The sequence below is a fragment of the Cyprinus carpio genome, chromosome B18 (genome assembly GCF_018340385.1).
Source record: "Cyprinus carpio isolate SPL01 chromosome B18, ASM1834038v1, whole genome shotgun sequence".
NCBI classification, from domain to species: Eukaryota; Metazoa; Chordata; class Actinopteri; order Cypriniformes; family Cyprinidae; genus Cyprinus; species Cyprinus carpio.
This window is the reverse complement of record NC_056614.1, coordinates 11,185,396-11,200,916: the sequence shown is the minus strand read 5'-3', so window position 1 is coordinate 11,200,916 and position 15,521 is coordinate 11,185,396. Positions and strand designations below refer to the sequence as shown.

General features: G+C 38.9%; 1 protein-coding gene across 6 annotated transcripts in view; it reads left to right on the top strand.

Moving 5' to 3' along the window:
- Positions 1–15,309, top strand: part of LOC109109131 (phospholipase C, eta 1) — an 86,488-nt gene extending 71,179 nt beyond the window's left edge. For 2 of the 6 annotated variants that reach the window (XR_006157043.1, XR_006157044.1), the window contains 6 exons: positions 149–228; positions 4,188–4,247; positions 5,117–5,474; positions 6,464–10,537; positions 12,471–12,680; positions 12,756–15,309. Coding sequence is in view for 3 of the 6 variants with exons in the window: in XM_042743802.1 (XP_042599736.1) it covers positions 149–228; positions 4,188–4,247; positions 5,117–5,474; positions 6,464–8,778 (2,813 nt within the window). In the remaining 3 variants the exon portion in view is untranslated. Of the gene's footprint in view, positions 1–148; positions 229–4,187; positions 4,248–5,116; positions 5,475–6,079; positions 6,109–6,463; positions 10,670–12,470; positions 12,681–12,755 lie in introns of those variants that run through there. The other 4 variants (XR_006157045.1, XM_042743804.1, XM_042743803.1 and 1 more) reach the window with 4 other exon arrangements.
- The last annotated feature ends 212 nt before the right edge of the window (positions 15,310–15,521 follow it).

The window sequence follows — 15,521 nt, the reverse complement described above, 5'->3', positions numbered from 1 at the left end:
ACATGCTTCTGTGCTAAAGCAATGACAACATGTTTAAAAAAAAAAAAAAAAAAAAATTGTTGCATTCACTCTCTGAATGTTCTCACAAATGCAAATGCCTTTCTTCCATCCCATTTTCAATCATTCCTCCTCTTTCCCACTCCTGCAGGATATAGACATGTTTATTTGGAAGGAATGACAGAGGCATCGATTTTTGTCCATATCACAGTGCATGACATCTATGGGAAGGTGAGTTTATACCTACACAGACAGCTGTACCTAATCAGTCTGATAAAGATCCACAGCCACTATATCTTCATTCACTTAGTAATTAGATCAGTTCCTACCTTAAAAAAAAAAAAAAAAAAAAAAAAAAAAACATTTAAAATCAGGGGTTAAAAAAAAAAAAAAAAAAAAAAAAAAAACATTTAAAATCAGGGGTTTAAAAAAAAAAAAAAAAAAAAAAAAAAATCGGTTCACTCAGAGCAGAATCGATATTTGAATGTTTCTGTTCCTGCGTTCCTTAGTATTATTACCATTCCGAAACTGGTTCAAGAAGAAGAAATACCGGTCAATAACATTATTTTTTTAAAACAAATTTCTTTGCCTATAATTGTCACACTACACAAGGAAGCCAGGAACGAGGAGATGAGGAATTCACAAAATGAGAGTCTTTAATAATCCAAATGGGGAACATAGAGCACATGGAAGACGTTCTGGGGGGCCAGGGTGGAGCCGAGGGCTCTGGCGGCGGAGGCGGAGATCCGGAGATCCGCGGTGGAGCTGGAGTGGCTAAGGACCAAGGTAGAGCTGGTGGGAGGACGGAGCGACAAGGCGCAGCCAGAGGAGAGGAGAGTCGATGGTGGAGCCGGAGGGACAAGGGAGCCCGGTGGAGCTGATGAATTGATGGTTGACGGTGAAGGCGAGGGAGCTAGGAGCCAAGGTGGAGCCGTTGGATCTATGGGCAGAGACGGAGTCCAGGCCTTGGAGGCTAGAGGCGGGGGTGAGGGAGACTCCGACCAGGGTGACGCTGGAGGATGGCAGTCCTGCGGGGCTCGCGCCGCAATGATGGTGGGCTGAGGACAAGCAGAGGGGCTGCCAGATGACAGCGGTTGAGGAGGCTGGAGCTGGTGGGAGGGCAGGCATTTTTGAGGAGCAGGCACTGGAGGGCACTTTCTAGGAGCAGGCACTGGAGGGCACGTTCAAGGAGCAGGCACTGAAGGACCGGAAACCCCCTCAGGGCTGGACAAGGGAACCAAGGATGAAGGAGGTCTGGACGGGACCAGCGGAACGACGGAGAGAGGAGAGGGGGCAGTTCGATCTCCAGTTCAGACTCCCAGTCTATTAGATCCCCCTCCCAGTTTTGGCACCAACACCACTCCATACTCAGCTCACCCTCAGCCGGCATGCAGGGGGCAGAGCTCCTCCCCGCACTCACACCGTCTGTTGCTTTCTCCCTCGTGGTGGGCTCTGAAGCCAGCTCTTGCACCTGGTCTGATGGCTTGGGCACTCCTTCGGGGGCGATCCTCCACTCAGTCGCTCGGTATTGCGCTGGCTCGCAGATCTTGGCAAGAATTGGCTCTCCATCATCGGTGGGCTCGGCCTTAAGCTCAGCACAGTGGGGGGGCTCTGGATCGGGAGTGGCACTAGCAATCAACTCCTGGGAACCGGCGGGGAATGGAGATCCATTTCTCACCAGTGTCCACTCCACAAAGGCGGTGAAATTCACTCGGGGACCATCCCCGGACGACGACGCTCTGTATGCGATGTTCAAACTGGTGTCGTAGAACGCACAGAGTGCGTCGTCCGGGTAGTTGGTGAGGCTTGCCAGTACCCAGAAAAGTCTGGTGTGGGCCCCGAGCGATTTCTCCTCCTGTTCCAGCAGGTGGTATTCCGGGCAAAGGAGGGGATCCATGGGACACAACGGAAAGAAAAACACTGGGAAAAAAACAGAAACAAAACGGAGGGTACAAATGGTACAAACTTCTGTCTACACTACACAAGAAAGCCAGGAACGAGGGACGATGAATTCATGAAACGAGAGTCTTTAATAATCCAAATGGGGAACATAGAGCACATGGAAGACGTTCAAGAACCAACAAACACAAACAGAAAGGACTAGGGCTATTAAAGACAGGATAATTGGGGAAACACAGGTGAATGGAATAACTAATTAACAGGGACACGGAAAACATGTGGAGGGAAAACAACATAATGAGTCCAGCGGTGTGACAATAATAGGCTAATAATAATAATAAAGTACATAATTTTCTTTACTCAAACAGGAAAAGAAAAAAAAAATCTGGTATCTTAACCTGCTGTACTTTTCACCTTTCTTTTCTAGATTTTGGCCAAATGTAGGATACTAAACAAAAGAAAAAAATCCATTAACACTTTAAAGACATTAAAGTATTTTTTAAGATTAAAAATGTTTGCTGCATTGTAAAAAAAAAAAATGCTACTTGTATAAGATTGCATTTTGAGAATAAAAAAAACCAACAAACATAGCCTGTCATGTTTAGGCTATAGGCTCATGTTACATTTTATTATTACATTCAGAAATAGGCCTAATGTAGGTTAAAATGCCGCCTAACCAAAATGTTTACAAACATTATAACATTATCAATCCAAAAACAAATTAATTTAAGATGAAACTGATGGCTACCTCTCTTATTTGGCACGAATCCAAATGTTTACATATTCGCGATGTATCTGAATGCTAAAATATTATTTATTATAGGCTAGGCTTTGTACTGCACTCGCATCAATTTAAAACATCATCCTTCACATCGGCTATATCAGCACAGTGAGGAGGTGGTCACGCTGAACACAACAGATTGTCCAACGGAGCAGTGTTACTTTTTATACGTTTCTTTATTTATTTCTTACATTTCTGTATTTTGTTTTGATAATGAATAGGCTGCAATGTCGCAAAAATATGTTGTGTCTGTGTGTGTGAGAGGTGCCGGCGCGATATGGTCATACAAGCAAGACATCATTCAAAACTTTTGCTAAATAAACTGTTAAATAAAGAAAACTTTTTTTCTGTTGTCTAGTTTTCCTTTCGGAGAACTTTGGATAGTGTCACAATGAACTGAAACTCAGCACATTCATTTTCGGAACTATAACATTTGATTTAGTTTGTTTCTTTCAAAATTTTGTTCGTTTCTGGTTTTTGTTTTTGTCCCTTGAACCGGTTCAGAGCCCTGTTTAAAATACATTTATTTTATACTAAGTATAGTTCAAATCTTTTAACATAGTTACTGACAGATAACTCAAGACTTACTGATATTAAGTCTAAAATGTGTTTTAATGTCACTTTAATGTCACAAGTTTACCTTAAGTATACTTGCAATAGTTCTATTTTAGCACAATACCATGTAGTGCTGTCAAACGATTAATCTCATCCAAAATAAACGTTTTTATTTACATAATATATATGTGTGTGTACAGTATTTATTTATTATGTATATATAAATACACACATACAGTATATATTTAGAAAATATTTACATGCAAATACTTCATATAATTTATATTATATATAAATATATTTACTATATAAACATAACATTTTTCTTAAATATATACATGCATGAGTGTGTATTTATATATACATAATAAATGTACACAATACACACACATTTATTTTGTAAACAAAAACTTTTATTTTGGATTCAATTAATCGTTTGACAGCACTAATACTAAGTATATCTTTAATTGGATTTAGCACTATTTCCGCACAATTAAAGTGCATTTAGTACAAAATTAGTTGTTCCAATTTAGCAGACTTTAAATATACCAGTTCAGTATACTAAAAGTACAGTTGCAGGGCATTTTATTAAGTACATAAATATGAAAATGTATTTCTAGTATACTTAGCATGAAATTAATGTATTTCAAATACGTATAAGAATCTTTATTTTTCTCTTGGGTATTCATTACTAATGAGACATTTTCCAGGAACTGTGGCGTTTTGATTGAATAAAAAGGTGTTAAAAAGCTCAGCTAGTTAGCATAACAATATGTTATGCAAGCTGTCGTTTCTGTCCATTTCTACTGCAGTGTGACCAAACAAGTGATTGTCTCATTTGTGTCTAATTTCCATCTCAAAACAGAAAAACGGATCTCAAATAGCAAAATACCTTTAATGATATTTCCCCCTGTTGACATTTCATTGAAGTTCCTCCAACCTTTTTACTTTCCAGTGGAGTCCTTTAGTCCTCAACCCAAGCTATACCATAATGCACTTGCTAGGAGCTAATAAGGTACCCTGGCTATGTAGTGTGCTGCATGATACTGCATGAGCGTCGATGTGACAAACTGTTCTTGCTCAGTGAACACTAAGCTGTTGTAACTGTGCGGTTGTATGGACACGTCTTTTATTTTGTCCAGCTGTTTTTGTTTTGTAAGTAATTTTGTTTTGGTCAGTTCTGTCCTTGGTTTTAAAGCTGGATTTGTTTCTTCTTGAAATAAATGTTAAAATTTGAAGGCTAGAAATATGAAAGATGGTTAAATGAATCATTAATGGTTACAAATGAATATGCTGCCATCTGTTGGCTTTAGTCAGTAATGCAATTGTTTGTACAATTGTTTGTGGTCTATACAAAGATTTTCATTGTGAGATTATGTTGAAGTTGACTGTTTGAAATGAACATGACACATCACATATATGTTTTTTTCTCTGAGAAAACATTTATATAACAACCTACCAACCAACAAAACATCTTAATAATTTCTTTGATATCACATATGTAAATATGGTTCATTATACAGTAGACATCATGGGATTTTTAGAATATCATATGCCTTCCACTTTCTCATCTTGATTTTACAGAAATAGAAAATGCTAATATTTAGTTAGTTAGTTAGTTAGTTAGTTAGTATAATTTTTAAGAAATATATTATTTTGCTCTACAAGTAAAAAATTTAAATCATGTGTGACCTATGTCATGTTATCTTTAGACAATACAAGAAAAAAAAATATTTTCATATGTCACACTAGGAAGTAAAAATTATGCAGCATTTATCATTCTCATATTTTTTTTTTTATTTTTTTTGCTGGGTCCCAGAAGGTTAAATGGCTTAAATAAATATCATATGCTGAATTCTCTCTCTATCACTGTCTGTTTCTCAGGGTCGTCAGCTGCGAGGTTTTAGAGGCTTATTTAATAAAAGTTCCAAGTCCTCAGTGGACACGCATATCGGAGTTCAACCTCGTAAGCGATCCATAACCGACCACCTCCTTCGGAGGACTGCCAGTGCCCCTGCTAAGGGCCGCAAAAAGATAAAGATGCCACTGACTGAAGCTACAAGTGACAGAAAGCACAGCACTGGGGAGCCTCAAACAACTTGTGTAGAGAAGAGAGTAGGAAACAGAAAAGCCCTCCAACACCGCCCAGCATCCATGCCCCTGGATAAGCTCCTACATAGTCATCTCAGCCTGTCCAACCCAGATCAGGAGGGCCCTGATCCTGGAGCTGACACAGTCGTTAGTAAGTTCCTTAAACAATTCCCTTGACATCCCCTTAGGGACTGTGTCATAATGAATCAGAATGAAAACTGTTACACTATGCAATAATTTACATTATTACTCTAGCTATGAGGCATAATTAGAGTGGATGTTGACAGTTGCTGCTTCTTCCGTTTCAGTCAAATCCAAATAATATTAATTTTAATAATGAAATAATTTTTTCATTAGCCTTTGCTGTTATCTCAAAGAAGAAATTATATGCAAATTTTCATTATTTCTCTATAATTTCACTTCTACTAATATTTTAATTGTTTATTTAACACTTTCACAGGCTCTCTATTTTTTCGCAGTGCTTTTAAAGGGATAGTTCACCAAAAATGTTAATTCTGCTATAATTTACTCAGCCTTGTTCCAGCCCTTTATGACCTTCATTCCTGCGCAGTACATAAAAAAAGATAACAAGATATTTAAAAATAGTAAAAATTATTTTGGGTGAACTATCCCTTTAAGTTTTATATTTAGTTCTTCTACTGGTCCCTTTGAAGTATTTAGACATGCAGGCTTTCTTTCTTAATACCTTAACTTGCCTTTGTCTTGTTCTGTCTTTACTGTTGTGCTTCTCTATAGTAGAAAACTGACTAGGAAAACCCCTGCAGGTAATCCACAAGCCATATTCAGGTTGACTCACCTAAAACATTCCAGTTTTAAGCCATTGCACCAATGTTTTTGAACTACTTAGTTTTGTTTCATAAAAAAATAAAATAAAAAAAAAATACTTTAAAAAAAAAAAAAAAAAAAAAAATTGAAAAAGGATGTTCAACAAATACCTGGATGTTCCCCATGCACCTACACAGTGCCATTGTCAAACTTCCTTCTCACAGTCATACTTGGTGGTACATTCCATTTGTCCTGTGTTTAGAGTGGCGTGTGTTTGATTTTGGTGTGTGAAGGTAAGTGAGGGTGTTTTTCTTTTTTTACTGACAATCATCTCCTATAAAATGTCTTCCACAGATTCCTTCCTCGGTGAGAAACCCAGATCTATCTCAGTGGATCTCCTCTTTGAAACTTCTGCCTTCAAAGAACCTGATGTCCATGCCCTTTCAGCTGACCGCATTCAAGACTGTAACATTGAGCCCAAAGATACAAAAGAAACTCCTTACCTGATCATTGAGGGCAGTAGGGAAAGTCTGGGTAATTCTAACCAGGAACACTCAAGAGGTGGTCTCACCCAGACCGAAGCTGATAAATTATGTTCTTCCAAAGTGCCAGCAGACCACTTGTCAGGTCCTGCAGATCAGTGTAATGGTGGCAGTAGCTCACTTAGTGAAGTAAGTCATAGAGAATTAAGCCAGTTGGAAGCCCCTAAAAAGAACATTCTAACACCCAAGGCAGCCACGTATTCTTTGACTTCCTCTTCTTCCTCATCTTCAGGAACCATCACCAAATTCTCTCCTAGAATGACTCTGCCAGACCAGAAGAGTCAAGTGTCCCTCCAGGACAGTGCTCTCTCTCGCCTTATTGACGCTGTCTCACTAGAGAACGAGTCTGACACCTGTGGGTCCATATCTGCTCTGATTGGCCAATTTGAGCTCACTGCTGAGCAGAGCTCCCTAATTCCATCCAACTCACAACCAATGAAAAATTTTCTTCCTCCATCTGACCTTCTTCATCTCAACACTGAGCTTTCCAGTACACCACTAAAACTTATCCAAAAATCTGTGTGCGCAACCTCAGAGCTAACCGAGAGACCTTCTAGTCCTGAAACGACTGAACCTGCATTCTTTACCATCTTGGATGAGGAGGTGCTTTCTCCTGTACCTACAAACAGCCTTTGTCAAACCAACTTTCACAATGACTTGGTTGGTTCTCCTGTGGTCAGCAAGGGATCCTCACCCAACAAGATGACTTTAGAATGGTCTGCATGTGGAAATCTAAAGCAAAACTATGGCAGCGAATGCCATTCCACTGGTTCCTTCAGAAACTTTGAATTTGGAGGATACAGAGAAACCTCAATCAACAGCACAGCCTCAGACCGCTTCTTGCTGTGCCAAGACTCTGCAAGCAGCAGTCTGATGGAGGTGGAGATCAATGTAGATGGGGATCCCTTAGATAACACACTGACCCCTTTTAGTTCTTTTCACAGGTTCAAAAGTGTTCACAGTTTAAACCAGACCTCCCCCTGTCATGTACAAAGACTTGAACCAACCCATCTCCACAAACCCTCATACAGTCCCTCTCCTGTTCACTCATACTCCACAGACACATCACCCTTTCACAGACACTACAAATCTCCTCACCAAAGTCTGAACTCTAGCACCTACCTTACTAACAAATCGCAGCAAAGGAAGTTTAACTGTTATAATGACTCCGGGAGTTTTACACTTGGTGACCACAGAATAGATGCCACAGAGGGAAGGCACCAGGAGACAAGAGAGAAAAACAGCTTGGTCAGCAGGGCAGAGCATATACACAAAATCTCTTTGTCTTCAGAATGTCTTGCAAAGAATCAAGATTGTCATAATTTGTTAAAGAGTGACTTGTACTCACCTGTATCAGACTACAACATGATTTCAGTTGAATCGCAAGACTCCCAGCCATCTTCGCACAATCAGGCCTTTTCTGTACCATCTCCTCAGATGTACAATGGACTCTCTCCAGCTTCCTCCAAGTCCAAGAGCCTGGGAGACCTGACCTCTGAGGACATTTCATGTAACTTTCAGAGCAAGTACAAGTCAATCAGCCGAAGTTTTGTCACTCCTGCAATGAAAGACCAAAGACGGATATGTAGGTTGTCTGGTCATCCAAAGTCCACCGATCCCTTTACTGAGCAGCTTCGCAAGCTTGTAACATTGGAAAACGAAGACTATGTGCGCCCCCTTCCCTCTTGTTCTCAACCCATCCCAAAACCCCTTTCAGTGCCCCCTCTGGTTTCTCAGAGCTCTGCCAATGATCCTGAAGACCCTCCACCATTTTTGTCAAGGCGACTATCGTCCCGCAGTCAAAGTCGTGTACGTCATATAGCCAGTCGTGCACGCGAAAGACAGCAGGAGGCCTTCAAACAACGGCCTGTTGAGGGTGCCATGGAAGTATTACTCCGTAGTAAGCCAGTCTCCTCCCAAAATCCTCCACTGAACAGGCATTCTACAGGCTCCTATATCACTGGTTACCTGGACCAGCTGAGTCCTGAGCCCAGAGGCTTGCCTGAAGGAGCCTGCACCTCACTACGTTATGTATACGGAGATCGCTACTGTAATGATGATTCTGTACACCCTCCTGACTTCTCCAACTCATCAGAACCTGAGGTCTTCTTCCTACTTAGGCTTTGACCTTTCATCTCACCTGCTGTTTTTGACTGTGCATGTAGGAAATACATGCACAGTCAAAAACAGCAGGTGACAATTACAACTACATGTAGCAGGACACTTCCAGAACTGAGTACATATGGCATATAACATGGTCACCTACATGTGCCACTCCTGCTGTATTTAACTAATTATTTTATATACATGTGGTCCCTGTCAAGCTTGGAAAAAAAAAAAATGTTGTTCAAAATGTGTGTTGTCTCAAGGTTAAAAAAAATAATAACAGTACATAACTGAATTGGATATTTCTTGCAGACTTTTTTTGTTGTTGTCAGCTATTTGTTCTTTTTTAAACTATGAAGTACAACCAAGTCATGAAGGGGCTTCTGATTCTATTCAGTCTTCCTGCATATTATGTTATTTGTATGTCTGTGTAGTTTGAACATATGTTGGTAAATTTATCCTCAGTCAAATCACTATTGGTTTTCATTTAAATTTTAAGTATTATGATGTTTTTTTCTTTAGCATGTGAACCGTGAACATTTTCAGCATGACTATGCACAGACCTGTAGATGCTGTGCTCTGATTTTGCACAGAATGATTATGTTGTATTGAATGCAATACAGCACATTTACCTGCTTGCTCTGACTTGCTTGCTTTCTATTAGTCATGAATTTAAAGATGTTTGAAACTCTTCTTCATATTCTAAAGCTGTATGGTTAAAGTTTTATTTTTATAATTGCTTTGATACAGAGAGCAAAAATAACATTTGTTAGACTTAATATTTAGTTTTCTTTTTAAAGAGACAAAAATATGTTTTTTTTTTTCAACTCCTCTGTGCTTAAAGACATCTAGTCTGTTGTTATTTTTATTGTTGCTCATCCAAGATGAGTGTAAGCATTTTCCTACCAATGCAATAAAATTAGGAAATGTATGCTATGAGGAAAATATATTTTTGTGTGGTTTCTCTTATCTGCTTGTCTAATAACGGTATATCCAATTGTAATTTTTATGCTATATTCTTTTATTTCTGTTTTGGCATTGCCTCATATATTTACCTCCTAGATGCAAATGTCCATTCCTTGGCTGCAAAAAGCTGTAAACTAGGTTGCGGTATTCCATGATATTGTTAGTCTCTGAGTAACAGCAAACACAAAAACAGCCTCATTCTGATGTTAGACAGGATTGTTTTGTTGAGATGAGAGTTTGTAATTAAAAAAATCAGGCTTTCTCACAGATGGGGCTTTGTTGCTTTAAGTCTGAAGATAACTGTGTCTCTCTGCCCCACACTTCCAAGAATGTTTAATGTCCCTGTGCAGCTCTATTTAACAGTGAACCCATCAAAAATATAATTGTTTTTAATTCTGTAACTCAGAGGAGGTGCAGTTTTGCCTCATGTTGTTTTCCTTGGTCCTTGTTTTTCTTCTGCTCTTTTGGGACTGTGGTCAAAAGAAATATCTCTTCTTGTCCTACACTGATGCACAAGGGTGCTGGTAATGCCAAACTTTGCCATGCCTGTACAAGTCCTATTGTTGCTCCCACTTTCTGAGCTGGTGCTTTAACTGTGTGCAGTGTGTGGGGCTGGGATGGGGTTTTCTGTGGTAGACAGAGACTCTGCAGGAAAAGTGTGTGAACTTGGATGCTTCACAGAACTTAGACGGTGATGGTTTCTACCAGGATGGTGATGTGATTATTGGTGCTCTCATTAATGTACATAACATAACCTTGCTGCAACTCCTGACCTGAGCTTCACCAGAAAAACTGAATTAGCGCCATGCTTAGGGTAAGTGATATGCCCTTTTTCATTCTCTTTCCCATCTCTCTCCACACCTGTCAAGTACATGGAGTCTGTGTATTGATGTGTTTGGCAGAATAATATTTTATAAACGTGTACTGAATTTGTTCTCTAAGATTTTCCCTGCAGGTTTAGGATTTTCTATACAAAGATTTAATAAATGAGATTAATACTTTCATACATTCAGTTAATATTATTTATTTATTTATTTGATTGATTGATTATTTGATTAATTTGGGTTATGTATAATCGTAGCTCATGTTTAAGGTTAACAGAATTGTTAATGAAAAGTGCCTTTGTACACAAAAAAAATGTATTTATGTTCATTGGTTCATTGATGTGTTTATAGATTTATTTTTAAGTTTGTATTAATTTTTGTTTATTGTTTTATTCAATTATTATTATTATTACCATGTATTGCAATTCATTACTCATTGTTAATTAATTCTGGTTAATGCATTAACTAGCAGTTTATGTGTAAAGTGTTACCCTTGTAGTTTATCAATTTAAATACTTTTAAAAAAAAATTTACCCATGTTTTTTTTTTACCCCATCATTTTAAGATATCTTGATCTCAAGTTAAATTTAGATTTATCTGCAGTCACTTTTTTGTAACATGTTACATTTCAATGGCTTTTTTTAAAAGCACAAAACATGCTAATGATGTAAACATAGAGATGTTGTTAACACATTACTAACTGCAGAATGCTACCTCTCTCTCTCTCTCTCTATATATATATACAAGACAATCTTTACTGTATTTGCATTATTCCTACATTATTTACTATATTTCTATATAAAAAAGTTTTATCCAAGTTATGCTTTGCTACTATTAAATAATATTTATGAGACTTTAAAAATTATTATTTTATTTTTTTTTTTTTTTTTTTTTTTTTTTTAGAAAAAGACATTTAAAAATGTATGAATATCATTGCATCAGATAACAAAATATTAATAACTATACAACTGGCATTTATTTTGAAGAAAGCAAGTACAATTTAATTTTCAAACAAGTTATTTCACAGTAAGAAATCTTTTTTACAAGAAGTTTGATGTTTAAAGTATCTTAGTTTTTTATATTCATTTAAATATTTTATTTTAATCAACTGAAAATCATACTCTTTCAGTGTATTTTAAATAATTTATTATCTCCTACTCTTATTCAGATTATGTCTAAAAACAGCATAAGTATAAGGTTAAAAGGACTGTTAAAGAATGAGCAGTAAAAAAAAATTGCCAGCTCAAAGCATATGTAAATTCAGAACCTTAATTACATACTTATTCAAATGAACACAATTTGAGTGTTTGTTTTATATGCGGACACTTCTTCTATATGAGTGAACTTTTCAGTTAAAGCGTATTTATTCACATTTAAGTATTTGGTATTAGTTTTAAACATCTGCATTTAAATTCTTCATTTTAAGTATCAGTTTATATTTCTATCACATCATTATCATTTAACTCATTTAAGAATACGTTTAAGAAATGTTTTTTTCATAATCAACAATGTGAACATTAATGTTGTTTATGTATCTTGATAAGCTGCTTTTTATATTTACATATTGTTATTATTATTAATCATTAATTTATTTTTTTTATTTTTTATTATTATTTTGTATAATTTGTTTAATTGTATTTTAAAGAGTTGTTTATAAGTTTTGGTTGTATTGTGTAGTTTGTTGTTATTGTTTTCCTTTTTTGTTTCTTTTATTTCTCTAGTTTTTTGGCCTAATAACATCTGGCAAAGGGACTAACAATGAAAACTAGCCTTCGGGCTAATTTGGGTTAATTTACATTCATGAATGTTAATTAATGTACACTGTGCCTTTTTGTGAAATAAATAAATAAATAAATAAATAAACATAAATTTTATGGTTGTTCTAAACATATTAAATGTTCTCTCTTTTCCTGACATGTTCAGCTTTTACAGCACATTGGACAAGTTCATTTCACCACTCAGTCGGGAGAGGAGTTTTATCTCCTGGACAACAGCATCCCACCTGTCTATAACCTGGTGAACTGGCAGAGAGCTCCTGATGGTTTGCTTATATATATTTCCATTGGAAGAGTGGATGGGAACCAGCTCATTATTAATGAGTTTGCCATTTCATGGCCTGAAGACTCCAGGAAGGTGAGATGGGCTTCTAATATAAATCTAAACAATTATATAAAAAGGTGTAATATATTGTGTAATATGTTTTTCCAGAGGCCTGTGTCCATGTGCACTTCTGAGTGTCCCCCTGGGACACATAAAGCCATTAAGAAGGGTCTGCCAGTGTGCTGTTTTGACTGCCTGCTCTGTACCGAGGGGGAATCAGTAATAGAGTAGGTCATTAAAGTTCCCTAACACTAATTTCTAAAGTCACTAAATACCATAAAGCTTTAATTTTCCTCTTTTTATTTTTTCCCTAGGCTCAATAAAATGTTATCGCTGTCCTCAAGTGTTCTGGTCTAATAGTTTCAGAAATGAATGTGTGTCCCATGAGACTGAGTTCCTTTCCGTTAGAGAAACAATGGGCATCACGCTGATAAGTGTTGCTGTTTTGGGTATCATCACAGTGGCTGTGATTTTCCTGTACCAAAAGATCAGTCTGATAGTTAAAGCAACAACTCAGAGCTCAGCTTCATTCTTCTGTCTCTCAAACTCTGTTTGTAGGCCAGCTATCACTCTGGTCATGTAGGATTCAACAGGCTGCTTTCAGGATCAGTTTTGTCCTGTACATCTCCTGTATTCTGGTCAAGACAATTGTGGTTCTAGTTGCATTTCACTCCACTAGACCTGGATCCTCAGCTCTTATCAAATGATTTGGACCAGGTCAGCAGAGAGGAAGTGTTAGTAGTAGTAGTAGCCCTTTATTGTCACTAGTCACAAGTACCAGTGAAATTAGCCATCAACCTGTCCATACATACATACATATACACAACATACATACAATATGACAAGGGGGTAGACAAGACAGGGAATTGAGGAAGAAATACAGCATAACATGAGGAAGGGGAGGAGAAAAAAAAATAACCCCCAGACTATGCTCCTTTGGGAGTACAATGTGAGAACAGGAAAAACACCTCAGCAACAAAAGCACATAATCAATACAGCATAAACACACGACTTTGCAACAGGGGAGGGGAAGAGGGGTGTTGAGGTAATCCAGTGCAGGCAAGCAGCCATCCGGTCCTGCAGCCATTCTCGGCACTGGTCACAGACTGGCGGTACAAAGCGGCGAAGGCGAGGGATGTGGGGTGGGGGGGTGAATGCATATCTGTATATGTGTGTGTATGTGTATGTGTGTGTGTGTGTATGTATGTAAAAGTTCTTTTATGTAGGCCTGGAGAGTTGCTACTCCTGGCATCAAATCTAGGTGCCTCAGTCCGCAGGATTGTGATAGCGATACACAGTAAGTTGCCATGGAGACAACCTTGATCAGGTCCCAGACAGAGTCAACAATCAGCAGGTGTCTGTGGAAGTGGGGGTAGGAACGCAAGAGCGTCTCACTGCAGTGCTCTTCCGGGGGAGTTATTATTCCAACAGCAGCCTTGGCCAAGGCCAGTGCTGGTTGAGGGGAGTCGAAAGTAGATAAGATTAGGGTTGTTTGGTCTTGGGGCGAGTAGCCACATTCCAATTTACACGACTACTCTCTTAGTCCATTCTGGTCCCAAATTGATCCATTTGACTTTGCAAAGCCATGAGCCATGACTTTGCTTCTCCGTGATGTTATCCATATTGCGGTTAATAGTCTCAGTCTCAGTGCTGACCGCTCTGCTCACTGCTCCAATCACAACGGGCAGCCCTGTGAGGTTTTGGACAGCTGTTCCCGTTCACTGAATTCTTCGATAAACCAGGGCAAAGCCTAATCCAATCAGCAGAAGACCTGTTATCATGGTTCCGAATAGGTAGATATCTTCAATGTCCTCCACGGAAAGAGACGCCAGACACACGACCCGCATTTCCCACGCGTCCATCATGTAGCCAGCTGCGAACGTTCCGGCAGGGCAGTCAGGTTCCCCCGAACCCAAGCTTCTCGTCGAGAAGATGGTGTCAATTGCGTTGAGAGACCAATTGATAAAATCCATGATTTCAGTTTCAGTTTGGAGAGCAGTGCAGAGAGAGTCTCTCAAAGTATAAGACAATAGACGAGACGAGAGAAGCCAAGCAGGGAAGGTAAGGGGAGGAGAGGGAGATAAAATGTGACCGCCTTCGTTAAGAGCCAAACGAGAAGAGTCTTCTGGTCTGAGTGTTCTAGTCTTTACCAGTGTTCAGGTGGTTATCGGTGCCATTTGGCTCTCTGTCAGTCCACATTTACCTCACCGTAATTTTGGAATCCAAGGGTCAAAGGTTATCCTTGAGTTGGGTCAGTTGTGGTAGTCGACCTGTGTTCTAGGCTACATTGGCTTTCTGGCTGTTGTCTGTTTCCTGCTGGCCGTCTTTGCCCGTAAACCTCCAGATAATTTTAATGAGGCAAAATTCATTACTCAATTACTAAATTGATACTAAATTCAATTATTCTTAGATGGCGGTGCGTCCACACAGAATGGTGTTTCCGTGTTTTTTGTCTTGTAAGTCGCAGTGTTTTTGTATGTCTTCATCACGTCTACTTGTCTTTAAGCGCGCATACAGTCGTGAGTTTCTGCTGGATGTCGGCGGAACCGCATTTTTAGAGTTAAACTCCACGCACCCGGAACAGCTGCGAGATCTTGGTCTGCTCCGGAGGCCTACACCATCACAGACCCCACTGCTGCATCTCACCCACAGCGGAGGTGCCACAAGTGGCGTGAGAGGAAGCAGAAAAGGGGTAAGCGTGGAGGTATCCGGGCTAGGCTAACAGCTAACTTACACACAAGCCATCTATCCCCACCATCGTACTGGCTAACGTACGCTCTTTGGACAATAAACTGGATTACATCTGATTACTATGCTCACCTCAGAGGACTGTAAGAGACTGTTGTGTTTTTGTGTTCATGGAAACATGGCTTA